Genomic DNA, 15,540 nt, shown 5'->3' on the forward strand with positions numbered 1-15,540 from the left:
ATTTAAACAATCATATTCTAGTTTCATAAAAGTATGTGAACCTCTGGGGTAATGCCTTCTACAAAAGCTAGTTGGAGTCAGGTGTTCCAATCAATGAGATGAGATTAGAGGTGTGAGTTGTAGGGGTGCCTTGCCCAATAAAAGAGACACACAAAGTTAGGTTATTGACAGAGCCTGCTCTTCTCAAGAAAGAACTGTTCATGTACACTATGCCATGATTAAAACAACTTTCAGAGGACCTTAACAGGAGAATTGTAGGGATGCATGAAGCTGGAAAAGGCCACGGAAGCATTTCTAAAGACCCAAGTGTTCACCAGTCTACAGTAAGAGAAATTGTCTACAAATGGAGGAAGTTCAATACTGTTGCTACTTTCCAGAAGAGTGGGTGAATTGCAGATATCACACCAAATGCACAATGCGCAATGCAGAAGGAGGTGAAAAAAAATGAAGCATAATAGCAGAAGACCTGCAGAAATCTCAAGAACTTGCTGAAGTCTCTGTTCATGTGCCCACTATAAGAAAAACACTGAACAAGGATGGTGTTCATGGAAGGATACCACGGAGGAAACCACTGCTCTTCAAAAAAAAAAACATTGCTACATGTCTCAAGTTTACCTAGATGACCTTGATGTTCCATAATGCTTCTGGGACAGTGCTTTGTGGATGGATGAGACAAAAGTTGAACTTTTTGGTAGAAATGGACAATGCTATGTCTGGGGGGAAAAGAGCACTGCACATCAACACCAAAACCTCACAATAACTGTGAAGTATGGTTGAAGGAGCATCGTGGCTTGGTCTCCTTTGCTGCCTCAGGGCCTGGACAGCTTGCATTCATTGAGGGAACAATGAATTCCAAGCTGTATCAAGGCATTTTACAGGAGAATGTCACGGTAGCGGTCCATCACCGGAAGCTTGATAGAAGTTGCATGATGAAACAAGGCAATGATCCAAAACCCAACAGTAAATTAACCACAGAATGAATTGACCATTTCTTATATCCTTCACATACACGAGGAGTAAAAATCTTTAAGTTACGTCTCTGTCTTGAAACCACTGTTGAATGGTTTAAAAGGAAGACTATTTCCACTTTCGAATGGCCAAATTAGAGTGCAGATCTTAACCCAATTGAGATAATGTGACATGACCTTATGAGGGCTATTCATGCAAGGTATCCCTTGCATATTGATGAACTGAAGCAGTCTTGTATGAAAGAATGGTCTAAAATTCCTCCTCGGCTTTGTGCAAGTCTGATCAGCAGCTACGGGAAATGTTTGGTGGAGGTTATAGCTGCTAAAGTAGGTTCTACCAGCTATTAAGTACAAGGTTTCAAATTCTTTTTCTGGGCTGGGCTGTGACTGATTTAACAATGTGTTCAATAAAGACATGAAAAGTTCAATTGTTTGTGTGTTATTACTTTAGGCAAATTGTGTTTGTGTATTATTGTTACTTAGATGATCAAACCGCATTTTATGAGTAATTAATGCAGAAAACCAGGCAATTGCAAAGGGTTCACAAACTTGCATCTGTGTGTGTATGTGTGTGTGTATGTATATGTATATAGAGCATTCGGAGGACACACCATAGTCAACCATTTACTGATGATGTCCTCTCACATAGTGATGAAACGGTTGCAAGTAAATTGCCAAGATCGGAGATCAACTCTACCCAAATATATATAATATATAAAATATGTGTGTATATATATATTTAAACAAGTAGTACAAAGAGATTTTTAAAAAATAGTGAAGTAGTGTATATGGGTTTACTGGCCATTCAGTAATCTGATGGCAGAGAGGAGGAAGCTGTTCCTAAGATATTCAATGTGTGACTTACCATGGAGAAAATGTACCGAAGATTCAAAGATTGCTTCCATGGATGGCAAGTTTAATATTTGAGCAGAGATTGGTTAGATTGGGACTGTAATCTTGACAGTTCAGAAGACTGAGAGGTCTCTGAAACTTACAATATTCTTAACAGTGCTTGGCAGGCGAGATACAGGGAGGATGTATCCCTAGGTTCAGGTGCCTATGGTTTTAGATTGAGCTTTGGGTTACTTAGGAGGCAGAGGAGGAGGACAAGATAATACACCTTGGGAATTCTTTACCCCAGAGAACTGTGGAAGCTTGGTCACTGTGTCCATTCAAACAAAGATTTTTAATATACAGCTGATATTCTATTAGCAGGCTATCGACCTTCCAACTTTCCACAGTCACAGCTGGGCTTTCTTTCAGATGAAAGAACAGAACTGTCTTCCCTCTGCCCCCCTAGATTATTACTTTTAAATCCACTCGCTTTTATTTTACAGCACATTGCGCATCCTGACAGTGCTATATTTCTAAATTAGACATTCACTCAGAGAAAAGGAATCGAGGAATATGGGAGTAGTGGTGGAATATAATGATAAGGTTGAATATTAGTTATGGTCTTGATCAATGGTGAAGAAGGCTATGAAGACAAGATGGCTGGCGCCTCCTCTCCAATGTTATGTACAAATATTGATTGACAATTAATTTTCGTTCTGCTCATTAAAAACCTGTCACAACTTTTGTTTTGCAATGGTTGTCAAGTGAAAAAGATTGTGTTCCCTTTTTCTCCAGCTTTCTATTTGTGATTGAGCACATGATGCCGCTCTGCATGGTTATATCGTGGGTGTACTCGGTGGCCATGATGATTCAGCACATTGTTGCTGAGAAAGAACACAGGCTGAAAGAGGTGAGGCTTGATGACAATCAGGTGAAAATCTTTTATTGATTACTCTTGAGGAGTACTTATTGATTACTTCTGAGCTTACTCAATGGACTACAACATCACACCAGACCTTTCCTCTCAAAAGGAATTTGGAATTGATTTAAAATGAGCGCTTAGAAGAAGTACAATTTATTACACATTCCTCATACAATAGCTCTATAACAGACAATTTCTAACTGTTCACTATTAAACCTACTTTAACTTTTAGGATGGTTGATATCAGACACTTGATAATGCCAAATGCATTGGGAGAATACCAGCCAAAGAAAAGTATTGCAAATATAGTATCTCCTCAAAGCACTGGAAACAATCCAGCAATCCTTCTAGTTCCCTGGAGGAATAAACAAATCAATGACAGCATCTTCTCCTGGGCCAGTACGTTATGATACATTCAGCCCACTACATTGGGCAGACTGTGTCCTTTGTCTGACTTACACCAGACTCCTGAAAAGAAACCCCATTTCAGGCTCTGTCATGGATAGGAATTATGAAGTGAGCAAAAACAAACCAGTTCAAGAATGTGACCAGAGTCTCCCTCAAGTAATGCATTTCTACCATTGCCTCTTGGGAGTTCTTGGCAATGGAAATGAAGAATTCAGAGTGGAAGTAAGAGCTTCAAGTCCATGTATTCAGACTACATTAAAACCCAGTATGATTGGTGGAAAGATTGTAACACCTCACCAACGGCCCCTTCCCCATCCCGCACCATCTGTGGAAGAGTGTACATCTGGCTTCAACAGCCACTTCAGAGCCCTCAAAATTGCAGTGGAACCAAGTATTACTCTATCCCAGTGCGCTGCCTGAGAATACACTGTATTTGACTTGAATTTTACATTCTTGCTATTTTGCACCAACATTTACCCCCAATATTTTTTTGCTCAGAGCTGTGTACAACTGGGCAACTTACAGATTAGAAACAAGAAGTTCTTCACTCCTGAAGCTTTTGCTGATGCTTCGTCAAATTAATATTTGATTCAAGGGTTCATACTTTATAAAGTACATTTCAAATTGGCTTTAAATGATATCTGTAATCATTTTTAAGTCAAACACACATAGAAATTAGAAGCAGAAGTAGGTTTCTTGATACCTTGCGCTTGCTCGACCATGCAGTAAGATCATGGTTGGTCAAATGCTCTAAATTTTAATATGCTTTGTTAAAGATTTACACTTATTCAATTTGTTCCAAAGTCATCACCCATATATTTTGCCCCCTGATCAGTCAAATTCATCTTGTTCCTGTTCTTCTCGATGAGTTTGAACCAAGGGGTGGAGGTGGGAATATTTTCAACCTTTCGAGTCAGGATGCTGCATCAAGACTTGAAGTATCAACTACCCCTCTGCCTCCACAGATGCTGCCTGATAGGCTGTGGTTTGTTCTTTTGCACAAGATTGCAAAACCCTTGATGTCTATTTGCTCAGACATCCATTCATCACTTCTCTCAATAAATCTTGAGATTCCAGTTGCATTCTCTGCCAAAGGAAACAGTAGAATCTGCCTCACTGAATTTATTTAAGATACAGTTAGATTTCACATAATAGGGAAATTAAGGGCTGTAGAGAAAAGGCAGGTAGGTGGAATTGAGTTCATGACCACAGCAGCTGTGATCCTATTGACTGATGGAGCAGGCTATTGCTACTCCTATTTCTTACGATGTTGTACTGTTGTAACACTCCTTGACACTCCCATGATAACCTGTCCATCTGTTTTTTTTCCCTCTATTGCTACTGTTAGGCCAAATAAAAATTAGAAGACAACATCTCATTAGGAACAATTTGGAAAATGTGCAATTCGGGTTGTTGATGGTTGGGTTGAGTTGTTCTCTGATCTTGGCAATTTACTTGCAAACGTTTCGTCACCATATGAGGAGACATCACCAGTGTGCTGTTAATTGTGGTGTGTCCTCCGAATGCTTGGCAACTGATTGGTTGTCATTTCGGAAACTCGATTAGGACTTGAGTAGGAAATCCTGTCGCTGATTGGTTGTGTGGCGAACCTCATGCACTGTGGTCTGGAATTTTGCCCTTGTTGGCTCATAAACATATAAAGCTGAATCCTATTTATGAGCTAACACGAGCAAAATTCTTGACCACAATGCATGGAGTATACCACACAACCAATCAGCAATAAGATTTAATCCTTAAGTCACAATTGACTTTCTGAAATGACAACCAATCAGCCGATTGCTGTATATAAAGGCCAAGCATTTGGAGGACACCACAATTAACAGTGCACTGATGATGTCTCTTCATATTGTGGTGAAATGTTTGCAAGTAAATTGCCAAGATCGTAGAACAATTCAACCCAACACCATCTCATATTCAGTTTGGCTAACTTACAGCCCAATAATGTGAACAACCAATTTTCCAGTTTCAGGTAAACCACTCCCCTGGTGTTGTCACAAAGACCCACCTGCCACATGAGTTTGTTCACCTTTCCTGTTCTCTTGCCCCCATTGCCTTCCTTACGGTTCCATCTGGCCATTGTTAACTATCCACACCCCACCCTCACAATCTCTTGCCTATCACCTACCTGCCTGTTTCTCCTTTGAACTCAGGTCTGATGCAGGGTCCTGACTCAAAATGTCTACCTTCATTTGTTTTTCATTTTCAATTGCTGCTTGACCCATTGAGTTCCTTCAGTGTTCTTTGCTTTTTTTAAAAATCATCAGTGTGTGTGCTACTAATTTTCAACTTCAGCCTTCAGCCAAATCGAGGCAACATGGCACTCCTCAATCCTTAAGCTGCTCTATTCCCTCTTAAACTTCTAACTAATACATCTGATCCGTCAACTTAGATGTCATAACAGAAGGAATGATAATGAACTCCACTGTTGATGTCTCTCTTTGGTTCTTCATTCCTTGCTGGCCCTTATCCCATCTTGGGTTCTTTTCCAGAACCAAATACACTTCACCATGTCACAGTGTGTTATTTTATCTAGGGATGGCAGGAAGCAGTACAAATTTGTTCTTCACTTTTGCTACAAACTCTTCCCAATGCTACTATTAAATCTGCTCTCATTGCCTTCACTGAAGCTGGCCAGTGGTGTAGTGGCATCTGCACTGCACTTTGAGACAAGTGTTCCCGGGTTCGAATCTGGCCAGCTCCATGCACGCTTTCTATTGGCGCTGGATTGAGCACTGAGCTGGTAACTCGCCTCATTCTTTTTAAAAAAAAACAGACAAATGCTAAATAAATGATCATTTCTATTAATATCTATATATCTAAGACCTTTGCACAGTAGTGTATTTGTCAACGTGGAGCGGAGTGCAAATTTGTAAATCTGTCGGGAGCAGAGGATGCTGGGAATGGTGAGGATAGAGCACTGCGGGAGGGGTGTGGGACAGGTGGCAGAGAATAAGTGCCGGGGCGGGGGTTGCAAGGGTGCAGATAAAATCAAGGTCATTTGATTCCAAACAATTAGTTTATTGATCATTACAGAGTCTCTCTGGTGCTTCCCGCTCCCTACCCTTCCCCCTTTTCCCAACCAGGATTCACCTGTCCATACTCCTTTCTCACTCTCACTTCACAACACTCAAGTTCAGAATCAGGTTTATCATCATTCTCACATGTCAGGAAATTTGTTTTTTTTGTGGCAGCAGTACAATGTAATACATAAAATTGCTGCAATACTGTGCAAATGTCTAAGGCAAGCTAGCTATGTACTTTGTGCTGAAGACTTTTACACAGTTATTCCGTGTGTGTGTGTGTGTGTGTTTGTTTTACACCAGTTATCTGAAATCTGGGTCATTTGGTTCCTGGCACTTCTGCTAAGTTTATCCCTGTGCACTGTATCGTGCCCCTTCATTCCTTTCTAGCATTTGCCATTTTCTTATAAAAGTAACCTTCAACCAGTACTGATAGCCCCTGCTGTGTATTGGGACCAATTTACTGCTTGGTGTATACATTAGAGTAGAAATGGAGTAGGTCATAGGATATCTGTTTATGAGGTATGCAATGATACTGAAAGTGGAGACAAAAAAGAAACCAAGATGCAGAGAGGCTTGTTGTAAAATCTTGAGCACAAGAAACATACCTGTGAGCCATTTGGGCTAAATCAAGAAAGTCACAGAATTAAAAAGTGGGCCACAGCGTAGACACACTTAGAGTTGCAGAGTCACGTATGCTTAATTATCATTTAATATCATGGGACATTTATTCATTTTTTTAATCTTTACTTCAATAACTAGTTTATTACACAATGATAGCTATAAAAACAAACTATTTTATTAATAAACATTATCTCAGTTTAATGTTGACAATGCCATTATTGAAAAACATAGTCCCTGTAATCAACATGGAATGGTTCATTTAGTTTAATCATCGGAAATTTACTTTAAATAGACATACAAATTAACAATGAAAAAGCATATTTTTTGCAAGTGAGAGCCTTGTAGTCATGCTCTGCAGAACTGATGTGCTGCACATTAAAAATTGAATCATTAGTTTAAAAGCATATGCAATCTCTACCTGAGATATAACAGCAAGTTAAAATGGGTACAACATACTATCATAATGAACCTGAAATATTAAATTAAATGATACAATTCAAAAGTATTATGGTAATAACAACACTTTAGTAGTATATACTGAAAGGGAGTTAAACTTTAAATTCAAGCATTATGAGTTAATTCATTCTTAGCTACAGATACAGACTTGTATCATTCTTGCTACAGTAGTGCACTAGTCCAGAAGATTTGTGTTTCTCTTCATACTGAGTCAACCAGCCTACATCTGTATGCCAGCTAGATATATAAATTAACTCCAAGGAAATATAAATACTGTTCATTGCAAGTTGCACTGTATTGGTTAGTATCTGCACAAAATGGAAAATATACTTGAAATGTCGTTTAATTTTTCAGTAACTTCTGGATAGATTCCTGGTTAGTTAGGTTGTGAAGGGATAAGGAGGGCAGGCAGAAGATTGGGGCTGAGAGGTGAAATGGATGAGTCATGATGAAATGGTGGGGTAGACTTGTTAGGCCAAGTGGCCTAATTCTGCACCTGCATCATATGGTCTATTATTATTTTTGGTGGTGGTGTAGCGAAATTAATGTGTTATTAATACATCAAAATGTAGATCTGCCACCATCATCCAGCTATCTCACAACACGTTCTCCATCAACTGCAAATCAAAGTGACATATGTTCTGCCTTGAATATGTTCCTTAACAAGAGGTAGGGAAGAGGTTATTTTTATAATTCGGTTTGGTCTGGGTTTCTTTCTTTCTCCACACCTCCACATCCCCCACCACTATATCATCCCTTCGTACTCATCTTTATCCCAGAGGGAGTACATGAAATATCTCTGTCTTCCATGCTGCATTATGAACTTACTGGGAGAACAGTCTTTTTAGGGTAAATACGAGGAAGTCTGCAGATGCTGGGAATCCAAAGCAAACCTCTTTATTGATTTGCTATATTCTACTATCGCAACTGGATTAGTCATAGACTAAGTTATGCCCTACTCTCTCACTTCTAGAGAATTTAAATCATAGCTCATAGAGGTACACAGCAAAGTGGAGACTTTTCTTCTCTGTGCCAACTTATTGAATGTGCTTACCAATAGTTATAAGCTTTGTCCTTTTTCATGTTCTTCATTGCTGGTAATAAATTTCAGGATTTGTGGTACGTTACCAATAGGTTATATGGAGGGCAGCAGACTAGGAAATATATTTGCTTTAATGTAAACAGAACCACACAGAAAGTACAATTCTATAATAACACACAAGGGCCAGTCAGCCCATCCAGTCTGTACTGGTATTCAGCAGAGCAATTCCAACAGTATTTTTCCCCCACTCATGCTTGTCCTATGTAGCGTACTAACATCACTTTTAGGATTACACTGTTGTCTATACTAATGGGTAATTTACAGTACTAAACCGACATGTCTTTGGGATGTGGGAAGAAACAGGAGCACCTGGAGGGAACACATGTAGTCACAGGAAGAACGTCTAAACTCCACACTGACAGCATCTGATGTTGGAATCGAACCCAGTTCCTTGGAGCTGTGAAGCAGCACTGATTGATACGCCACCATGCTGTTCCCCACGTAATGTTCACCTGTCATAAATGACAAGAAATAAAACATGAAAGTTGAACACAGGAATGAAAACAGCAAGTGGGAAGGAGAAAAGACAAATTTTGGGTCACTGCCAGATTCAGGATCATAATCTCCCATCATTCTCATTTGGTGTTTGATTGATCTGTTATCTGCTTTCAACATTTTAAACAGATCTGTCAGTATAATATCATGTTACTCAATTTATTAAGCTATTAGACATAAATGCCTATGTTATCAAAGAGCCTTTCTGAGTGAGCTAATAGGCATCCAACAGCTAATAGAGAATTAGAAATAGCACTGTGGCTTTGTTTCCACCACCTGCACTAACACTCTTAGAAACCATCCCACATACTCCTGCACAGTACATTATTATGTATGTAGTGTAACTAAACAAAAATAGATTTAGCGATTTAAAAGGTAGAACACTTAAAATGTTTAAATAAACCCTATAAAACTTGGAATATTGTGTTTTCTTCTTGTTGCCTCATTGTGGAAGCTTTAGAGAAGATACAGGGGAGATTTATCAGAATGCTGCCTGGACTAGGGGGCATGTTTTATTAAGACAGGTTGAGTGAGCCAGTGCTTTTCTCTTCAGAGCGAAGGAGGATGGGAGGTGACTTGATAGAAATGTACAAGGTTATAAGAGGCATAGATTTAATGGAGAGCCAGAGAATTTTTCCCAGGGCCAAAATGTCTAATACAAGGGGACATAATTTTAAGGTGATTGGAGGAAAGTACAGGGGGGTGTCAGGTAAAATTTTACTGAGAGATTGGTGGGTGTGTGGAACACCCTGCCGGGGTTGTTGATAGAGGTAAATACATTAGTGGCATTTAAGGTAGGTAAATGGATTATAGAAAAATAGAGGTTGTGTAGGAGGGAATGGTTAGATTGATCTTGGAGAAGGTTAAAAGATCAGTACAACATTGTGTTGTTATGTTCTAAGTATGAAAATGTTGAAGAAGCATGAATAAGCCCTAGGGCCGTCAATCTTGCACTAACATTCAATGACCACTCTGCCATTAGTGATGTCTATAGTTTTTAAAAATCTACTAGTTTTAACTTTCTTGAATATACCCAATAACTTCTCAAGGGCAATGGATTCTGAATGTTCACAACCTTGTGATCTCAATGAAAATTGTGCAGTTCCTTATCCTATACTACCTGAGAAACAGCTTTTGAAAATTTAAGCCTTCATTCCCTCTATCCCAGGGGTTCCCAACCTTTTTTTATGCCATTGACCAAATATCATGGACCCCAGGTTGCGAACGCCTACTCTATCCTGTCTGCACCTATACAGATTATCTGAATGTGAGCATTAAAAGTTCATACTCTACAATGCTGTATCTATTTAATGGAAGCAAATGCCATTAATCAGATTATCAGTTAATGCCATGCAAGGATCAAGGTAAATAACCTGCCTTCCAATTGCCTTTCACCTCTTCCAGGTCATGAAAATGATGGGGTTGAACAATGCAGTCCACTGGGTGGCCTGGTTCATCACAGGCTTTGTACAGCTCTCGATTTCGGTGACTGCACTGACGGGTATTCTGAAGTACGGCAAAGTTCTAATGCACAGTGATCCCTTCATTATATGGCTGTTTCTTACAATCTATGCCATTGCTACCATCATGTTCTGGTGAGTTAAATTGCTGTATGTTAAGTAGAATTAAAGACTTTTCAGATTCAAGGACTGCCATGCATCTCAATCATTGCTTTGGCACTAATGATACTCCCCCATCTTTCCGCAGCCTTCCAATGTTGATGATTAATCCATTCTAAATGCCTAATGTGGCACAGAATTTTATAAATTTGCAAAGTGGTAGATGACTTCATGGCACACTGCATTCATCTTAATGTTAGCAATATATTATTGCTCCAGCTAATGGTATTAATTGAATTATTCATCGTTTCTATATGCCAGCTGTAGCACCAGCAGGCTCTTCAACTTTTGGGTCAGCTCTACTTTCAATTCCAATTCTTGCGCCATGTCCTTTGATATGACAAAAAAAATATATATTTTTGGTCTTGATACCTCCAACCTAATGAGTGTTCCAAATTTCTATCACCTCTCGTCAGAAAATATGCACACTAATTTCACCCCCTGATTGGTCTGAGACTATGCCATCTTGATCTCCTTTAACAGAGAAAGTAGTCTGTCAATGTACCCTATAAAATCATTCCACTATTTTGAAATTCCCTACTAATTTCCCCACCATCTCCTGTATTCTGCAGAATATAAGGTAATTAAACAGTATTCTGGATTTGATAGACAGGAATATTTTAGGCTGTAAAGAGTATATCAACATTAGTAATAGCAAATTATTGGAAAAGTTGGTGGTTGAGCCTTATTTGAGTAGGTGATGAAATGAACCATATGGATGATCTTTTTCCTTCATAATAGACCTCATGAGGAAGAGCTAAGTTTCAATTAATAAGGGCCCCAGAAACAGGCTATTCAGCCCATCAAATCTGTATTTATGCTAAGCATTTTATTCTCTCCACGTCTCCATAGGTTTCTCCCAGACTCTACCACTCACCTGCACACTAGGCGCAACTTATAAAGTGGCCAAGTAACCTACCACCTTGCGAACCTTTGGGTCTGGGAGGAAAGAATGCCTAGAGAGAACCCACTTGGTCACAGTGAGAACATGCAAACTTCACACAGATGGTACTAGCAGCCAGGATTGAATCAAGGTCCCTGGAGTTATGAAGCAGCTGCTCCACCATCTGCATCAATGTTGTTCCCCATTCCCACAGTCCAATCCTGAATCTGTATTGCCAGCTGAACTCCTTCCTGTTACCATCCCACTCTTTATGTTGTGCTACTGTGTTGAGCTGGGAAATCTCTATATGGAAATTAGCTGTCATCTATCACAAGCTGATTGTATCACTTGTTGTTCTCAGTATACACCTGTGACTCTGCTGTTGAATGCCCTAGTTGGGCATTCTTTCATTAGTTCTGTTATAGTTGCTATTCTGGAGATTCAGAAGAGTGAAGTGTATGGTCATGCACATCGGTGGAAGAAATAAACGGGCAGACTATTATTTAGATAGGGAGAGAATTCAAAATGCAGAGATGCAAAGGGACTTGGGAGTCCTTATGCAAGATACCCTAAAGGTTAACCTCCAGGTAGAGTTGGTTGTGAAGAAGGTGAATGTATAGAATATAAGAGCAGGGATGTGATGTTGAGGCTCCATAAGGCACTTGTGAGACCACACTTGGATCATTATGTGCAGCTTTGGGCTCCTTATTTTAGAAAGGATATACTGACATTGGAGAGGGTTCAGAGAAGATTCACAAGAATGATTCCAGGAATAAAAGGAATAAAATTCTGGGAATAAAAGGGTTACTGTATGAGGAAAGACTGCAGCTCTTGAGCTGTATTCCCTGGAGTTCAGGAGAATGGGGGGGGGGGGGGGATCTCATAGAAACATTCTGACTATTAAGAGGCCTGAACAGATTAGATATGGCAAAGTTATTTCCCATGGTAGGGGATTCTAGGATGAGGGCACGACTTCAGGTTTGAAGGACGTCCACTTAAGGCAAAGTTGGCTGTTCATTTAGCTCTTTGTAGGTTGTTAAAATGTGATCACCTTTGTTGCTTAATTCACTACTGAAGTTCAGTGTTTGACATGCAGTGTATGGTTCCTTGATGTCAATGCTGAATAAATGAGGTGTAGCCTCTACTCAATGTGACTTTTTATTTCATTTCCCTGCCATTCAAATTCCATTCCTGGTTATTTCCGTCCTGCTGAAGCAGTTGGACTAATTCATTGAAGCATAGCACACCAGAATAAAGCAATGCAAACCATATCTACTGTTCTTCAATCTCTTCCTCCTAAATCTGGCTGATTTCAGCTTATGCTACAAAAAAAACCCAAAACCCATAAGATTAGTGAAGGGTCACTCCACATCATTTATTAGTGTCAGGTGGGACAATATACGTTGAATATTCTTTGAGTAGCACCAGAAATAAATTGGACCAATTTTGTCTATAACAGGTAGAAGGATGGTCTTATTACTTCTATTCCACTAACTTCTTCCTTGAACTTTTGCAGTTTCCTGATCTCTGTGGTCTACTCCAAGGCAAAGCTGGCCTCAGCTTGTGGTGGGATCATATATTTCCTCAGCTATGTTCCATACATGTATGTCGCTATCCGTGAGGAGGTAGCTCATGACAGGATAACGGCATTTGAGAAATGCATTGCGGTATGATATTAAAAATAATATATTATCTATCACAATGTTGTGCTGAATGATTTAATGAGTGAAGGTGGATCTTAAATTAGCTCATATTTTTACCCAAACAATATTGAGGTAGGTAAGTGGCCTGTGTCCATTAATGTACTCTAGGAGCGATAATTACAGAAGCCACTTGTTTATGCACTGTATTTCAGAAGTTGGAAGCTGAGTAATAACTTTGTCCTGTGAAATTTGTTACTGCTCATAAGAGTTGAAAACTAAGGGATGTATCCTCAAATTCGTGGCTAATTGACTCAGACATGATTCAAACCTGTGTCTTCAAACTAATTGACTCAGACTTGTGGCTAATGGACTCAGCCTACTGAGATACGAGTTCCCTTTCCTCTAGCTATATCAGTCCATCTTGAGGATTTTCAACCTTCCCAGTAATTGACATAGACAGAAGCGAAAGGCTACACAAATCAATACTGAGTTAACTTGGAGAACTAAAATGATGGCTTGAAAAATAGGCTTTGCTCACTATTTGGTAATATTCAGTGTTTAATAGAAATACTTACATTGAATGTGTGATCTGAGAAATTGTTCGGGTGTCTACTGCCCCGAACAAAAATACAGACTTCCTACTAAGTCTCACCCTTGTTAATCTTCATCCTAGCCAGCACTCCAGATTATATATGAACAGCTAGCGATTCGGAAAAGTGGCTGGCTCCTGAGTGATGTGTGTGTAAATGAGGTGACAGTGTCCAGTTTTATCTTTCTCTTGGAGATGTCTGACATCCACATTGGCCCAAGTGAGACAGATATACCCACATTAACTGAGTTCAATATTTGTATGTTCCTCCTTGAATAATCGCAGAGTATGTATATTTCCAGCATTTCTCTATTGTACACAAAAACAGAATTGAATAAAAAATAAAAGTAGAAAATGTTGGAAATATTCAGCAGGTTGGGCAGTGAAAGTGAAATATAATTGATGTTTCAGATCCAAAACCACTTATCAAAACTGGGAAAGAAAGAAAATAATTTAGTTTACAATTGAAAAAAAATGGGGATGGAGGGGATTGTTGGGATGGCTGGTGAACAGGTACAACAAAGGAAATATCGCTGATTGAGTGAGACCAGATATGTTGTATAGCATTTTGAAGCATATTATGTGGTTTTTGTATCTATGTTATAAATTGCCAGTAGCAGAATCCTTAAGTAGGTTCTTGGCCCAAAACGTCGACTGTTTATTCAACTCCATAGATGCTGCCTGACCTGCTCAGTTCCACCGGCACTTCGTGTGTATTGCTTCTAGTGTTTATAAACAGAATCAAATACAGTTTTCCAAGGGAATTGTTGAAGCTAGAAGATTCATATGAGCATTTATTCAGAGGGGAAGAGTCACACATTGGTTGGGAAAAAGAGAGAAGCTGTGTACGATGTGCCAATGATATGAAACTACTGGTTGAACATAATCTTCCAACTAATCAATCACCCGAGGCGGGCCTTCATATCATACTGTAATGAAGTTATTAAAAATTGCTTCTGATTGATACATCAGCATTAAATCTTATAATGTGCTCTAAGCTAAATTCAGATTTAATGATCCCTTCATTTTCCATTCACTGCATTTTAGATTCTTGCTACTCAGCTGCATGAATTGCGACAAACTTGTCATGCTCCTTAATGTACTGAAACCTGCTTCTCCTTGCACAGAGATATATCCAAGCATTACCGGTATTTATGATGTTCCTAAAATGCAAGAGCTGTAAAGAGAGCCTAGGAGAGGAAGGTGTCTTGTGGTAAAGGTCCACCCTTTTACATATCATAGCTTTTTTTTATTCATACAAATAAAATCCCAACCCCTGGCAACGAATAAAAAAGCCATTGTCCAGAAGTCCAGTCCTACTTTACAGATGCTAAAAATGAATAACCATGTTTCGCTGGCTAGCACAAAGCTAAATGCAACATGAAATAAGATTCCTTATAAAATTGGATCCACATCGGGGCACTTAACATTTAAGTACAGACTAACTTTAAAGCACAGAAATCCATTTGGATCCTACAGCATAAAACTAGCCTTTTTCCAAACCATCAGAGAAGCATCTAGCATGCTCCCTTAGAAATAACTTTTTATCATTTGCTGAAGATATACAGGATCATTCTTAGGTGGTTGTGTGTGTGTGTAGGAATATTTTATATGTAGATATCCACACAGGTGTAATTCAACATCCTAAAGAAGTATTGAGTATTAAAGTTGCATTCTTACTTTCAGTCGCTCATGTCCACAACTGCATTTGGGCTTGGTTCGAAGTATTTTGCTCTCTATGAGGTGGCAGGAGTTGGAATTCAATGGCATACCTTCAATCAGTCCCCAGTAGAAGGAGATGACTTCAACCTCCTCCTCTCCATGGTCATGTTGATTGTTGACGCCACTGTCTATGGAGTGCTGACATGGTACATCGAAGCTGTTCATCCAGGTTGGACTGCCTCTGTCACTTAATTCTTTCCATTTGCTGCATATTACTCCTTTACAGCTCAGATG

General features: G+C 39.3%; 1 protein-coding gene across 2 annotated transcripts in view; it reads left to right on the top strand.

Moving 5' to 3' along the window:
* abca2 (ATP-binding cassette, sub-family A (ABC1), member 2) overlaps positions 1-15,540 on the top strand; it is a 519,276-nt gene that overhangs the window by 348,999 nt on the left and 154,737 nt on the right. For both annotated transcript variants that reach the window (XM_073052214.1, XM_073052215.1), the window contains exons 16-19: positions 2,598-2,712; positions 10,255-10,445; positions 12,869-13,019; positions 15,271-15,475. In XM_073052214.1, coding sequence (XP_072908315.1) covers positions 2,598-2,712; positions 10,255-10,445; positions 12,869-13,019; positions 15,271-15,475 — 662 coding nt within the window. The remainder of the gene's footprint in view (positions 1-2,597; positions 2,713-10,254; positions 10,446-12,868; positions 13,020-15,270; positions 15,476-15,540) is intronic.

This window comes from Hemitrygon akajei, chromosome 7, assembly GCF_048418815.1.
Source record: "Hemitrygon akajei chromosome 7, sHemAka1.3, whole genome shotgun sequence".
NCBI lineage: Eukaryota > Metazoa > Chordata > Chondrichthyes > Myliobatiformes > Dasyatidae > Hemitrygon > Hemitrygon akajei.